Source organism: Sceloporus occidentalis, unplaced genomic scaffold (genome assembly GCF_023333645.1).
Source record: "Sceloporus occidentalis isolate IW3139 unplaced genomic scaffold, rSceOcc1.0.p SCAF_313, whole genome shotgun sequence".
Classification (NCBI taxonomy): Eukaryota; Metazoa; Chordata; class Lepidosauria; order Squamata; family Phrynosomatidae; genus Sceloporus; species Sceloporus occidentalis.
The window spans coordinates 585001-601155 of record NW_028317293.1 but is presented as its reverse complement, the minus strand read 5'-3'; the positions used below and the strand labels follow the sequence as shown (position 1 = coordinate 601155).

At 47.9% G+C, this 16155-nt stretch overlaps 2 protein-coding genes across 2 annotated transcripts in view; one reads left to right on the top strand and one right to left on the bottom strand.

Moving 5' to 3' along the window:
* Positions 1-10752: 10752 nt before the first annotated feature.
* On the bottom strand, positions 10753-13051 carry LOC149274893 (malonyl-CoA-acyl carrier protein transacylase, mitochondrial-like). The gene is made up of 4 exons (XM_089505169.1): positions 12617-13051; positions 12143-12230; positions 11562-11779; positions 10753-11181 (listed from the first exon to the last, which is right to left on the bottom strand). The coding sequence occupies exons 1-4, from the start codon at positions 13049-13051 to the stop codon at positions 10753-10755; spliced, it is 1170 nt and encodes a 389-aa protein (XP_089361295.1).
* Positions 13052-15066: 2015 nt separating this feature from the next.
* LOC149274892 (translocator protein-like) overlaps positions 15067-16155 on the top strand; it is a 1470-nt gene continuing 381 nt past the window's right edge. The window contains exons 1-2 of the mRNA XM_089505156.1: positions 15067-15248; positions 15406-15544. Coding sequence (XP_089361282.1) covers positions 15067-15248; positions 15406-15544 — 321 coding nt within the window. The remainder of the gene's footprint in view (positions 15249-15405; positions 15545-16155) is intronic.

Below are 16155 nucleotides of genomic sequence, written 5' to 3'. Positions count from 1 at the left end.
TCTGCCGTGTACCCTGCGCATGTAAAGCTACCATCTCTACTGAGAGGCACCAACCGAAACGGGATGTCAACTAATACGAATACCTGAATATTTCTAAATAATGGGCAATCACCGTGGAAACAATAAAAAGTTTCCGTTAAAGGCTCCACATTTAGCACCAGAAATACAACCCACCGGCCCCATAATGCATCTCTTCATCACAAACACACTAAACATTATATATATGATTATTATTATTTTGCTGACACTGAGACAGAATTAGTATTCAGTCAGGTGAAACAGACAATAAAGCTGCAGCTTCCTGCACAACACCCAGCCCCGGGCCTGGAGCAACACAGTCACCCCCAAAGCCCCTACAAGCTGCCCCAACCTGGGCAGGTAAGGAGGGTGACTATGCCCCTGCGCAGGGTATATTCCTCTGTAAATGCCCCCCTGTACTCACCGTCACCCAGGCGACGCACACAGTCCAGCACCCTGCTGTACGTTCAACCAGCACTTCCGGGTCGTCTCCATGGCAACGGGGAACGCTGCGGCCTCCAGCAGCTGGTGTCTGTTCTACAGCCTGGATGTGAGTTAATAGCCCCGGGGCATCCGTGTGTGTTTATTAATCACTAAATGCCATCAATAATGAATAAATAAACACATTATTTCCTTTTATTTAAATTAGAGTTTCTGGTGCTCACCATAGAGTTACCCTAATGTGGGGGGGGGGGTTGTGTTTATTTTGCCTCATCCCTCTTTGGTACCCAAATACCTGAAACTCTCCTCCCCTGATGCCCCTCTCTCCTCCCCTGATGCCTCTCTCTCTCTCCCCCCTGATGCCCCTCTCTCCTCCCCTGTTGCCTCTCTCCCCCCCCATGCCCCTCTTTTCTAGGAGGTCAGAATGTTTGCTGGGTATGAGGGGATCGCAGGGTTCTACAGCCCTAAAAGCCCCGATAATGTGTATAGAAACAGCAGGAAACGGCTTTAGAAATTAAACGGGGTAAATAAACCCTATTATTATTCTTGTAAATACCCCACCCAGTTATAGAAATACCCCAGCCACGCCTCTAACCACACCCCCTAAACCAAAAGCCCCCCTCTCTGGCCATTTAGAAAGTTGCCCCTCCGATGCACTCATGCGCATTCATTCATGGAAATAATTTTGATCGCCTCCGTTTTCGATCCTCATTATGATGTCATCTGCTCGGCTCACATCAAAAGGAAACGCTTAACTATTTGGCAATCATTAGTTTTTCCTTCACAGCACGGGGAATCTCCCGCCATCGAGCGTTTGCGTTCTCTTTAAATAAATGTATTCACAGAAAGCTTTTCAAATCCCATGTTTACGATGAAAACAAACAAAAAAATAATGTGTTTCTATAGCAACAGGCACTGTCTTCCTTTTGTTTGGGGAAACCCTGTACTTTGACCTCATCCGAGTGACTTCATTATATCAACAGGTACAAACAGCTCATGATGTCATGCTCGGCTCTGCTGCTGGGAGTTGCAGTATCAGGTACCCCAAGAACACGCCTGTTTTAGGCAGCAGCCCTGCGTGTAACATACAGCAGCTGCAGATAACATGTCCCGATGCAGGGTCACCTGCCGAAAACACAATGGCACCCGCTCGATACTGAATCAGCCACCTGTTTAAAGAGACATCCAAATGTGTTTTTAGAGCGAGACAACCTCACGTTTTCTGTTTTGCCCTGTTGACAAAACTCATGGGTGGTAGATAAGTGAAGCAGCCTCCCAGCAGAAGTGGTAGAGGGTAATACAGTGAGGGTATTAAACATGCATGGGATAGGCATACGGCTCCTGAATCTAAGACGAGACCAACGACTGATTAAGGTTTGAGTCTTTACAGCAGGAGAAACGGGGGACTAGACGGGGGTCGGATGGGGGCCGATCTGCCGGCAGGTTTTGGGTTTCTACGTTTTTAGGTTTCTTTGCACAGAATATAGAGTTTTTTATAATCTGTAGCCGATCGGCGGCGCGTGTTCTTTTCTCGTGTTATATGTATGTACAGACACACGCGTTACCCGTCACCCCCGCGATGTCTGTTGTTGGTGACACAATGAGGAAGCTGGGATAATAAAGCCCCGGCAGGGTGGGAGGGACACCTGCCTCCTCCCCGGGCTCGACACACCGACAAAGTGAAAGCAGACACAACACAATCAGTGTGCGAGTGACGCTGCTGTAAGTGCACTTGTTGATTATGGGGCATTATCAGCTAAATCCGCCGCCGGGTCTCAACATCGCTAATCCCCTCTCTTCTGTCTCTTCCAGGGCAGCCGTCGCTTCAACAACAAAAAAAAGGTAACAAAGTCTGGGGTTATTTGGGTAAATGCTGGGTGTGTAACAAAAGAGGCTAAAAACCATCACGGTGTCTGATACAGAACCCGCTGGCAGATCGGCCCCCTGCGGCCCCCGTCTAGTCACCCGGTTCTCCTGCTGTAAAGACTCAAACCTTAATCAGTCGTTGGTCTCGTCTTAGATTCAGGAGCCGTATGTCTATCCCATGCATGTTTAATTCCCCTCACTGTATTACCCTCTACCACTTCTGCTGGGAGGCTGCCCCACTTATCTACCACTCTTTCAGTAGAGTAAAACTTCCTTCCATCTATATGTAACTATGAGCACTAATGGAAGCCATCTTGGGACACAGAGGTTTCTTGGCCTTTCCTGGAGATAAAAACTCTTTAAAATGATTTCTTTATCCCCTAAACTATCGCTAATCAGATGATGACGTTTTAGCAGAAAGTCTGTCCCTTAAGGGTTAATTCTTAAATTTTCTGACCGCAGGATGTTTTTACAGAAATATGTGTTTTGCGTCATCCCAGCGTAAATGTTTTTGGTGACCTGCGAGCCGAACCTCTCTTTATGTGACACGTCTCTTAGTCTGTCGGTTCTGGTTCTCTTAGACCCTTTTAATGTAGGGACTGTAAGAAGCGATGTGGGAAGTGTTGGCAGTATAGCAATAAAAGATAACAATAATAGAAATAATGTTATTGCTATATAATAATAATCATAATAATAATAATAGAAAAAATTGTATTGCTATATAATAATTAATAATAGAAAAATGTTATTATATAATAATAATAACAACAACAATAATAATAGAAAAACTTTATTGTTAAATAATAATAATAATATTAATAATAATAATAATAGAAAAACTTTATTGTTAAATAATAATAATAATAATATTAATAATATTAATAATAATAATAATAATAGAAAAACTTTATTGTTATATAATAATAATAATAGAAACACTTTGTTATATAATAATAATAATAGAAACACTTTATTGTTATATAATAATAATAATAATAATAATAATAATAATAATAGAAACACTTTATTGTTATATAATAATAATAATAATAATAATAATAGAAACACTTTATTGTTATATAATAATAATAATAATAATAAAGTTCCTGTATGTTGGCTCTTGTTTTTTTAGGTATACTTAGTTATGGCTCCGAGGTATCCCTGGCTCAATTAGATTTTAGAGGTAGGGGCAGCGGAGCCTCTGGACAGTTTGCAATCACAAGAATAAATTGTAAAGGATTTGGAAAGCCGACGTGAGAACGCGTGATGATGTCACATCTTAAAAGAAAGTTCCTTTGTGCGTGATGTAATAAGACGCAGGTTGTTTTTTGTGTGGATGGGGATTATATGGAGAATAATTTATTGAAAGGTAACGATGTTACGAAGCTGATTTGTTATATCGCCCCCCCCCCATTCGATGTGCCGTGGGGGTTGTACAGACGGCAGTCTGATGATGTCACAGGAGTTTTTGGTCTGATCCCGGCAGCGGCTGCACGAATGGCTATAAGGGAGACCGGTGGCCCCCATTAACGTGAGAAGCTTATGGAAAACGCATAGCGCAGGGCAGCATAATATACATGGGCACACCAGGGGCATGTCCTGACTAGTTCCTCACTGGCTGCATCCCGTGCAGAGGGGGGCTACTTTCTAAATATTTGGGGTATAAATAAGAGGGGGGGACTATTTATTAAATTTTTTTAAATATAAATCCGAGAATTCACCGGTTCTTTGTATTATTTTGTTATTTTTATTATTTTATTTTGGTTTTATTATTTTTTTTTCCTTTTTATTTAGCTTTTTTAATATCCCCCCCCCCGAGACTCTTAAAAATAATGTATTTTATGTAATGACTCCCCAAATATGTAACCCACATGGCTATAATACCGGTTGTCATGGAAACCTTGACTTGTCATTACTTAATGATACACTGAGTGGATCCACCTGTATTCAAGCAGGGACATCAACCATAACATACCCCAGAATCTGCCCCTTCACCCTGAGACTGGGGCAAAAACCCAGAGACTCAGAATCAAACCCTGACAGTTCCCCGGTATGCTTTTCCACAGTTAAATGTTCAGCCGTGCGGATAGAGACTCGAGGGACTGATTGGTAATACCCCCCCCCCGGACGTTTTTCATGTAAAGCCCCAACAGAGCCGCCCCATAAGATTATCGTCGCCTGCGCGGCTTTCACCTGATGTAACCCCGCGGTTGCTGAATCCAATTTTTTCAGCAGCCGGCGGATTGACGTCTCGTGTCACGACAGGCGCAGGTAACGTGCTGCCCCCTGCGGGGTAAATAACCGAGTCTCCTCCATGAGTTTACACATCTCACCCCCTGCAGGGGGAAGCACTTGACATGGAAGATATACCTGTGGCCTGCGCGGTCACCTCACATAACCCCCCGGTTAACCATTGCTATGCCGCCCTGATACCCTTCTGTAGGCGGGGCAACAGTCCATTGGGATCCTAATGTATCTGCCCCTCACATCTACCCTGGGATCCTTATTCAATAGCCAGGGGCAGCAGCCACACACCCTAAATCTTCCGGCCCCCGTCTAGTCGCCCGCTATTTCCTGCTGTAAAGACTTGAACCTTAATCAGTCGTCGCGTCTGAGAGTCATGGGAGTGGGCGAGAGGACATGTATCGATGCAAATGCCCCGGGGTATTTGCTTTCCATTTAAATGGTGCTTTGCATGAGCAGATAGTAAAATGCGGACTTGTTTGCGCTGAGACTGAGGTCTTTGTGTTGGGACAGAGCGATGAGCAACCTGCTTAATCACAGGTGTGTGGAGCAGAACGCCCCGGTAGACCTGCCATGTTTGTAAATACCCCACCTCCCGGCATCTGAACTGGGCAAAAGAGGCACTTTTGTTTTAGGGGTGTGGTTAGAGGTGTGACCAGGGCGGGGCTATTTGTGTAACGGGGCGGGGCATTTAGAAGAAGAATAATGGGGTTTATTTACCCCATTTAATTTATAAAGCCGTTTCCTGCTGTTTCTATACACATTATCGGGGCTTTTAGGGCCGTAGAACCCTGCGATCCCCTCATACCCAGCAAACATTCTGACCTCCTAGAAAAGAGGGCATTGGGGGGGGGAGAGGGGCATCGGGGGAGGAGAGAGGGGCATCGGGGGAGGAGAGAGGGGCACAGAGAGGGACTGGATGATCTAAACAGTAATAAATGCTGTATCCGGGGTTGTGTAGACGCGCAGGGTTCAGACAGGGAATCAGAGAAGTCTGCGGTTTGTTTGCAGAGCGATGGCCGCCGGGCGCTCGCTGTAGCCGTTTGGCCTCCGGATGTTTCCCTTCCCAGCATCTGCTGTCATTGTAAAGAGCGGCGCCCGCAGAGCCGGTTCTACAGCCATAGGTGCGCGTTCACCCGTCATATTTACACAATGACAGCCAGTCCCGTTACAGATCCCTCACTTCCTACCCTTATCAATAATTCATGCGCAGCAACAGACGGAGGACGCATCAAACGGCGCACCGGCGGCAGAGCTATGGATAAAGGCACCGCAATGGCAGCTTTCGGGGCAATCAGGGGCCGGAACTGCCCCCAGGGGCAAATCTATATGATATAAACTGTGTCGAACTCGTTGGTCTCGTCTTAGATTCAGGAGCCGTATGTCTATCCCATGCATGTTTAATCCCCGCACTGTATTAGCCTCTACCACTCCTGCCGGGAGGCTGTTCCATCCATCTACCACCTTCGCAGATAGGTTAACGTGTAATGAGAGGCACAAGCCGCGCTGGACGTGGACTTTGTCTCGCTGCGGCCAATGAGTTCCTGTTTTCCGATTTCTCCATAATAATCCGCACCGCCAGCCAATCGTGATGTCCGGAGAGACGTTTCTAATCCGTCATGGTTTGGATGTCACAGTTTTACCTTTTTATTTATTTTTTGACATCCTAAAATGTTCTTATTCCATCCCAAAATAATATTTGGGGATTTTATATATATATTCTTTCTTTTTACTTGATTACATTGTTGCAAGAACATAAATAAACATAAATAATAATAATTATATATTAAATATTATTATTATTGCATAACAATAGCATTGTTTATGTTATTATTCTCTTTTTTACTATAGCACCAACAATTCCCACAGCACTTCTTACAGTCCCTACATTGAAAGGGTCTGACAGAAGTAAAACTCACAGACTAAGACGACCCGATACTTTAGATAAAGAGAGCTCGGCTCGCAGTCTGACAATCTAGATAGTGATCTATAGACTGTGGAATGGGTATGAGGTCACACACTTTGTGATGATCCAATAAGTCGAGCAGCAGAGCTGCAGTTTCAGTCTTTGTGGAGGGAATGGTTAAGTAAACAGGTGCTGGCGCCGGGATCTGATCGCTTGTCGGCCGCAGGCGGGACGGCGAGTGTCGGCTTAACCCTTCCAACACCGAGCGGGTGGAGAGATGGGCAGACTGCCCCCCGTCCGGTGTAGTCTCTGCCTCCCGTACCCGTCTGTCTCTCTTCCTCTCCCATTACACAGACATGTTCCGGCCCCGACGTCTCTCCGGGACTCTCTCGCTGCCCGACTGTCCGGCTGGAGCCCGGACGGGGGTCTGGACATCACTCGGCTCCGATGGCTCCTCTCCAGAGGAGGGCAGTTTCAGGTACAGTAATGCGCAGAAATGCCGGGTCATCAGAACGTGGGCACCGGCCGCTTACCGGCACGCTGGTTTAAACGCCACGTTCTTAAAGAGACCAGTCATGGGTCATGGAGGTTAATCTATAACATCACCCCCCATTCACCCCGAAGCCTGAGACCCCTGGGGTAACATCTGCCCTGCTAGACTTTGGGAAGCGAGTCGAGGGGCATGAGGGTAATTAACGTTTAGGTGATTGTAGCCGGGTAGATACTCCTGCTTAGCTGACGCCGTATATACACGTCCAGGGTCAGGGGCGGATCTGGGGATATGAGGGACTATCTTTATATGATGTTATCGGGGGTTCTTATCTCCCGTTACATCTCGTCTGATTCCAGCCCCACAGCGCAGATCGGCCAGAAGTTGGCGTCCATCGGAGACGAGCTGCAAAGAACGTACGAGTGGCGATCCGAAAGCAGGTTTGGCCGCGTCGTTCGTACCTCAGCGTTTGTGTCTTATTCACTAAAACGTTCTATATGTGAAGCTGACCCCCTGGCAGATCGGCCCCATCCGGCCCCCGTCTAGTCGCCCGTCTCTCCTGCTGTAAAGACTCAAACCTTAATCAGTCGTTGGTCTCGTACCGTATGTCTATCCCATGCATGTTTAATACCCTTACTGTATTACCCTCTACCACTTCTGCTGGGAGGCTGTTCCACTTATCTACCACCCTCTTATCATTTTCACGCAGAACATTTTTATGAAACATTTTCTGGTCAAACAGCACCGAATGTTTATTTCTGTTGATTTAATGTGTATTCAGAACGTAACAATCCCTGTCTGATTACTGAACAAACCTGGCGGATAATCCTGTTGATTTAGTTCATATTTATTGGTTTTAGTTCCTGTATTTAACTCTGCGGTTTCCCCGTCGCTATTATTTGAGTTTTATAAAATGCTCAGGGCAGGGCGCAGACCTCATCTATAGCGAGTATAAGAGATTGCAAGCTCTTCGTATTAAACGATTGGGTCTGGTGCTATAATGTTTTTAGGCAGCTGCATATCAGCCATTTGTATGGGCGATAATAGAATGGCTAAGTCTTAATCACCCAGCTGGACTCTCTGATAAAAGTCTATGGAGAAACGGAAAATATAGTAAGAATATACATTCTGAGAGATAAACCACTACTCAGCCGCGTTGATGATCTGCTTTTTTTCTTTAATTTTGCAGGAAAATCGCCAATAACTGCCAGGCGCTTCTGCTGAGAGTGATGAGAAGTGTTAAGCATTTCCGAAGCCGCGTTGATCGCTGCGTGGCTGTGGTAAGTGACCGACGACAGACAGCGATGTGACGCGACCTGTAAACCGAGTGAATGGGATAACGGAACGCCAGATATCCAGAATTCAGATTCCTCCCAGCAGTCCTGGCTTTCATGAGACAGTCCTGATTTTCAGGGACTGCCCTGCTTTTGCAGGCTGGTTGGGGGATCCTCTGATCTCCCCCACCTGGTCCAGGGCGATGTAACTCGATGCAGCGCAGACTGCCAACTGGGCGCCAAGAGGTGGATCTTCCTGTAGACCCAGCCCACTTTCAGCATCAGCTCCACCCACTTCTGACACTGACAATACTCCTCCCTGCCTCTTGCCACACCCCTAACACCGATGTCCTCATTTGGACACCCAAAACATTGCGGGGTATGAATCGGTCCCCCCCATCCACCGGAGGCCGCATTAACCCTTTCAGCTCTTGGATTATCATTCTTTCTCCTAATAACAAGGCTTTTTTTTTTTTTTTTTAACCCCCGCAGGTTCCGGCCGGGGAATCGCCCTGGATTTACCCCAAGGTGCTGCTTGCGGTTGCGCTGGTCGCGATCTGCGGAGTCCTCGTCAAGCTGGGCTTCGAAGACTAACGCGAGACGCAGACTGTGAGGGGCCATTGCAGGACTGTGGCCCCCAAAACGTGGCACCCCGGCGGTGACACTCACCCCGCTCCTAATCCCAGAGATCCATTTTATATTTAACCCTTCGTATAGTGCTGGATCACTGTGGATTTTTTTTTAAGAGAATTTTTAAATGATTTGCTAGTTAACCCTTGTTTTTATTTTTATGTATTTTATTTTTTTCCGCCCGTGAGTGCGAAGGTCCTGTGGTTAACCCTTTGCGAGGGGGAGGGTGTTGGGAGGCATTGCAGAGCGACGCGCCTCTTACCCGCCGCTGCGCTTTTAGGGGGGGGAATGATGTGTGAGCGGAGGAGGGCTGGCCGTCCTGTTCCCACTGACTGACCAATTCATAAACGATATATTGATTAAAGCGATTAAAGAGATCTTCTCGGGTCTTTATCAAAAATGTATTGATATATATATATATATATATGTCACCATCATATTCCGCAACGCTGTACAATGGGTAACAAGCAGTGTATCGCGTACAAATTTAGACAGAAACAAAAGGTGACAGTGGCCCTGCTCAAAGGAGCTTACAATCTATTACTTTACTGCTGCGCTAAGGGGTCCACAAAATGAATCTGCGGCGCAGGTAAAGCTATTGTCACAGATAGAGGCTTAATGACTTCTATAGCACCACCCTATGCTGAAGCGTTGTACACACTAACATCTTTTCATCCCTTCTTGTTTCCGTCTATCAGCCGCCCTGTGGTATAGAAAGACCGGCTCTTAATTACAATGACCCCCTTTCCTGGTTATTTAGGGGGCAGCACCCCCTAAATATCAAAGCGCAGACCCGCTACGTATACGCCCCCCCCCCCAAGGATCTGAGCGTAAGACGCTGGCTTATTTGGGCTTTAGGTACTAGGTCGTTGACCTGAGGTTTATTAAACAAGTCCCCAGCAGTGGTATCTATCAGTCCGTGGGTATGAGAAGACGGGGGCCGCGGGCCACGCTTTATAAGTATTTCTTTCCTGGTCGCTTGTCTCCAGGCGCTCGCTGACCTCACTCCTCTTATCGAGTTATGTAAATATATTGCGTTGACGACTCTGAAAATCCCTGCATCTCGAATTTCAAGAACTGAAACCAGGCTGTGTTTGCAAAACAACCTCCAAAGTCACGTGAAGTGAAAGCGAGGCGTGTCGGGCGACGCGGCGGCGCTAAAAACACCAGCGGTCGGCAAACGATTCCGCCAAGCCCATCAGAAGATACAAATTATCAACACAATCCCCCAAAGAACTGCATTTATTGGATGAAGCCCCCAAAAACGGATAGACGACACGTTCCGCATTCATTTCTCACAAGGGGCCATGAACCATCAAACATGGCCGCCTACGCCAATAGACTTTCTGCGAAGCCCCTCGGCAGAAGAAAAGGTGACAAGGGCTCCCAGCGGTTTTAGGGCCACAGGTCCCCAATCATCTTCTTCCGAGGCTGCACTCCACATAAGGGGATTTGCACCCCTTCCCTCCCAGACCGAAGTCAAGAAAGGGACTAGTTCAAGCACCCTGTGTAAGGATGGATTTATGGCAACTCCATCCTTCCAAAGGCTGCTTAAACCAGTCCAAAGCATATACATATACATATATATATATATATACATATACATATACATACATACATACACATATACACACTGCCTCCTTGTGGTTTAAAAAGGAACTACATGTTTCAGAACGCTACAAGGTGACTTTGGACACATCAAAAAAAATCCATAGGGATCGGCTCTTATAATCAGAGACAACAGGCAGAAAATATAGGAAAATTTATATTGTACGGTTTTAGAAACGCTATACATAATTAGAAAAAAAAATATTTGTATCAAGCGATTCTGGGACAGTTGGGGGGGGGAAGCTGCGCAGAACAGCCAAAAACACCCCAAAAAACTATAGTTCAGTTTCCAGGGACTCGTCTTCCGTGAGACCGTCGATGTTTCGGTAGAACCTCCAGGCCTTCAAGTTGCAGCCCTTCAGGATGGAGCCCAACTGTCTGCCGGCTCCGAGCTCGTACGTCCGCGGGAAATCGTTCCCCTTTTTGCGCTCGTAGATGGCGTGCATCGTTTGCTCCCACTTCACCGGCGACACCAGCTGTTTGAGCAGTAGGTGGTGGATGGCGGACGGGTGCTTATACCGCTTGCCGTCGACGTTGCTGTACACGGGGACGTACGGTCGCTTGAAGTCCAGAGCCTTCAGGGTCTTCCGCAGAGGCTCCACGGCCGGCTCCATTAAGCGGGTGTGAAACGCGCCGCTCACCGGCAACATTTTTGTGCGCAGAAAATGGTATTTACGAGAATTCTTCTGTAGAAACTGCAAGGCCTAAAACAGGTGTGTGTGTGGGGGGGGGGGGGGGAAGATATATTTAGGTGCTAAAAAGGCATAAAAAATAGGGGTCAAATTTTGAGGGCGAAGGCAAAAAAAACGCGGAGAAAATGAATAATCACGGAATTCTACTTCGTGTTCTAATGATGCGCCAAAAGATTCTAAAGGAATGTTTGCAAACGTTACGAACTTTGGAATTCTATTATTTCAATTGAAAATTGTTAAATAAATGTCAAATAATTAAATTAATAAAATTAAAATAAATACAATTAAATCATGTCCCATTTCCGCGCTCACGGGATTCAAGCAGAGGGCAGGATAGGCTTTGTTGCCATGGATACAGTGAATTTTGGGTTCAAAGATTTCTTTTTTCTCACCTCTACGTGTCCGGCAATGACTCTGCCGTCCGGGAACAGATAGTTTGCCACGTCACAGACGGCGTTTTCCAGGCCCAAGGACTTGCAGTGCTCCCGGGCTTCTGTGCAGGCAGAATTATAGTTTGCCTGCGGCCGTCCGATGACCGACAGCATTCCGCTGGAGACGGCGTCAGACGCTCGCTGCATGGCCTCAGCGCGGACTTTCACCGCACACAGAGCTGGGAGACACAACACGAGTGATAAAAGGCCATTGGACCCAGGAGTGATGGGAGTGATAAAGGGCCACTGGAACACAGGAGTGATGGGAGTGATAAAGGGCCATTGGAACACAGGAGTGATGGGAGTGATAAAGGGCCATTGGAACACAGGAGTGATGAGAGTGATACATTTTGCTTTTCTTTTAAACCTCAAACTTTTGAACTGTGATCATTTCGTACTCAATTACATAAATGAATACACAGTAACAAGTTTTATTTGCCGGCAGCGACTGTTGTTTGTGGGAAGCGGCTTCACATGTATGATGTCATACACATATTTAATCAGCGAATTAATACTCCGTCATTAAGCCCCTGTCCTCCTACCTTCTGTAAAGTCTAATGCCCCGGCAAAGACAAGAGCCGCGAACTCCCCGACGCTGAACCCGGCGACCGCAACACAGTTATCGATAGCCTGAAAAGCAAGAAGGGACAGAAAAATGAGAAACAGGGTTTATATCAAATGTTAATGTATCAGAAAAAAGCAAATTGCAAGAAAATTACTAATCTGACATTCCTGGGAACACAAGAGAAATAATCTGATTTGAAGAAAAACCCAAAAGGTGGGAGATTCAGAGAAATAACCGATCGCTGCACCCGTCGAGAGGCCGGCACCCCAAATCTGATCGTGGGCACCGCAGGCTGGGGATACCCCGCGCGTTCCGCGTGGAGGTTGGATTAAATTCTGCATTGGGGATTAAACTCTTTTCCATGACACAGGAAGCAGGCATCGGCCCAAGCCTCGTCATCCACAGTTACTGCCCCGCAGCCGGCAGGGCGTGGGGTAAATGTGGCGCTCACCGCAGGGTCGTCATGGCTCAGCTTCTCTGTAGCCGCCAGGGAAGTCACGAACACGGCCGGCTGACAGTGGACAGTTTTACCGAGGAGCTCCTCGGGGCCGCGCAGGCACAGCTCCAGCAGGTCATACCCCAGAACTTTGTGAGCAGCGCTGAACATCGTCCTGACGTTGGGGTATTTCAGGAGCCCCCTTGCCATGCCGACCTGCTGGCTGCCCTGACCTGGGAACAGAATCACGGTGCTGTTTGAGGGGCTTCTCCTGGCAGAATTGGGTTCTGATTCTGCCTCCTCTAAAATTTTGGAGACCTCTTGGGGCCCCTCCAGCAACTTGGAGACCTCCAGGGGCCCCTCCCTGCCTCCTGCTGCCCCTCTCTGCCATACCCCAGGCAGCGCCGCCCTCCTGCAGAGCAGGGACCTGCACAGACCCCTGAACCCCATTGCTCAGGGGTATCTCAGAGCCACAGCTCAGCTGTCACATGAAGCTCCTGCCCTCTGCAGGCCACTTCCTGGTGTCCGTACACAAATTCTTCCGCCTGGAAACAACAGAACAAGAACTAGAATTCCGCAGGCCATAAATCGTGGCTCTTTTTATTCTTGTTTAATCAATTTTTATTTTCAACACAGTAAAGGCTGCCGTGGCTGGTATTTTATTCATTTGTATTGAGCAGAATCTGGTGATTTAGGTAAACGCAGTTTCAATGAGAACAATCTTATGTTACAAACTCCAGCATTGGCTTTGCCCAAATCAAAGATGGCTTCCTCCAGGCTAATCCTCCCTTTCATGGGAGGAGCAATGAGAAGGAGTGTCTCGGGCTGGTCACATGACTTGTGCTGGGCTCTGTCCCTAGGAATTAGTAACTCGTTACCGGTCAGACAGGACAGGAGCAGCCGGAGCTGGGTGAGTACAGAGCTCGAGTGGGGTGGGGGTTAACAGAGGCACCCAGTGTATTACCCCGGGGGCCAGAGGGTAGCATGTGAATACCCCCCAGAGGGGGCAGAGGGCAGCATGTGAATACCCCCCAGAGGGGGCAGAGGGCAGCATGTGAATACCCCACAGAGGGGCAGAGAGCAGCATGTGAATACCCCACAGAGGGGCAGAGAGCAGCATGTGAATACCCCACAGAGGGGCAGAGAGCAGCATGTGAATACCCCACAGAGGGGCAGAGAGCAGCATGTTTAAAAACTTAAAATCAGGTGCATTTAATGTTCTTGGCGCGTCTCGTATGTTCATTTAGTTCTGTGTGAGTTTTTGTGGCGTCTGCTGTCTTGAAGAAGAGACCTCTGAGGTTTCTGACCCTCCTTACTATCGCATCTCGCTCTGAATTGGCAGTAATTCTGATATTCTGTAAGATTTATAGGCGGATTGCGGGGCAGAAATGCAAGACACTCCCTGTTACACAACATCTCACACACGGCAAACCCCGCGCACAGAAGTCTCCCAGTGACATGGAGTCTTACAAACTGCACGTTGCGGAGGGGGAGAGGCGCTGCGCCAATCATTAAACCCCGCGTGTCACGTAGAAATATAGCCGTATGCCTATCCCATCCTCAATGTATAGCCTCTACCGCTTCTGCTGGGAGGCTGTTCCACTTACCTACCACCCTATCAGCACAGAGTGTAAGAGATCGAGGGTAGGGTCTGAGAGATACCCTTACTGCTGATCACGATTAGAGTGCAAGCTTTTAAGGCCACTCGACTCTTTTCTTCAGGCCTGTTACGGGACGGAAACTTTGTTTAACTTCCAGCTTTAACTTTGTAACGGGCCTGAAGAAGGGATCCCGGTTACCCCCAGAGCTTGCACTCTAATTGTACCCGGACAGTAAAGGTACGACGCCGACTCTGCCTGTGTCCGGTATTTAATTGGTTAATACTGACCACGTTAGAAATGAGCCATTATTATTATTAATAATAATATTATTTTTAGTATTTTATTATTATTATTGTTGTTTTATTTATATATCGCCTACACCTCCCGCAGCGCTTCTTACAGTCCCTACATTCAAAGGGTCTATCAGAACCAGAACCAGACTAAGACGGCCCGATACATTAGGGAAAGAGGGTCCGGCTCACAAGATTACAATCTAGAGTAGTCTAGACATTCCTAGAGAGAACTGCAGGGCTGGGAAACGCTGAGCTCCACGCCCAGGGCTGAGAGGGCAGCTGCAGCGCTCAGATAAATGTGGGGTGGGGGTGAGTTGTGCAATAGGGAGGCACCCTATCGGTTACCGAATCTGCCTCTGCTGCAGAACATCCCCCCGTCTGATTCCCCAGACCCCTGCGCGGCCGCCTTGGTAGAGAAGGCCGGCGAGCGTCTGTTATCAGGGCTGATTGCGTTTGTTATTCTGCACAGTAAAGTAATCCTGCAGAGGAGTTTATTACAGGGGGCGTTTGTCTCCAAACCCGGCTTTGTTTAGATAATCGCTCCCTATCTGTTTTCAGGATTTTGCGCAGAATGCCCTCGTCTTGGCTTCCCGCCGTCGGCCTCACCCTCCTGCCCCACGTGGGGGGATTGCTGGGGGGGCTCATTACGAGGAAGGAAGTGGCCACCTGGTACACCACCCTGGTTAAACCATCATGGCGACCCCCAAACTGGCTGTTCGGACCCATGTGGACCACCCTGTATACATCGATGGGGTACGTATGTAAAGGGACAGGAGCTCTAGTGCTGCCGCGGGGTAATTGATCTGGTGGGGGGGATGGCTGAGTGCTGTGGGAGTTGGTCTGTGGGGGGTTGCCATGTTGTTGTCGGGGGTCTCACAGCTTTTCCGTGTTTGCCCCCCTTGTGATGTAGTTACGGATCTTACCTGATTTACAAGGAGCTCGGCGGGTTCACCGAGGACGCGCTCGTCCCCCTCGGACTCTACGCCGGGCAGCTGGCGCTTAACTGGGCCTGGACCCCCATATTTTTCGGGGCTCACAAAATCGGATGGGTAGGTGACGGTGTTTTTAATACGGTGGATTGGACTGATGCTGCCCTGCTGGGGGTCATACAGACTATAAGCCCACCCTATCCGCGGCATTGAGGGGGCTTCTCTCTATATTACGCAATAGGGTGACCCTGGCAGCTGGAGTGGGTTCTATGGACAGACAGATCCTCCGCCCAGCGCAGTCTTTTATCTCATGATTTTGCCATCAGCGGGCATTTAGTCTAAGTTGATAGAAACACAGAACCCGCTGGCAGATCGGCCCCCGGCGGCCCCCGTCTAGTCGCCCGTTTCTCCTGCTGTAAAGACTCAAACCTTAATCAGTCGTTGGTCTCGTCTTAGATTCAGGAGCCGTATGTCTATCCCTTGCATGTTTAATCCCCTCACTGTATTACCCTCTACCACCTCTGCTGAGAGGCTGTTCCGCTTACCTACCACCCTCTCAGTAAAGCTTCCTTCCATTCCATCTCAGCCTCTGACCGTCTTGTTTTAGATCTCGATAACTTTTATTGAGCCATGTGAAGAGGAGACCTCTGAGGTCCTGGACCCTTATTTACCGTTGCATATTTATCTATGTTGGCCCCAAAAATGATTAGTTTTAATTAAAAGGCTCCGTC

What these genes read in the sequence shown, in the direction of transcription:
- LOC149274893 (XM_089505169.1), bottom strand. Translation starts at nt 13,051, where the DNA reads ATGGGGTTCAGGGGTCTGTGCAGGTCCCTGCTCTGCAGGAGGGCGGCG. An exon ending in TGAGCCATGACGACCCTGCG is followed by an intron (nt 12,231 to 12,616) that starts GTGAGCGCCACA and finishes CTTGCTTTTCAG; the next exon opens with GCTATCGATAACTGTGTTGC. An exon ending in TCATTGCCGGACACGTAGAG is followed by an intron (nt 11,182 to 11,561) that starts GTGAGAAAAAAG and finishes CACCTGTTTTAG; the next exon opens with GCCTTGCAGTTTCTACAGAA.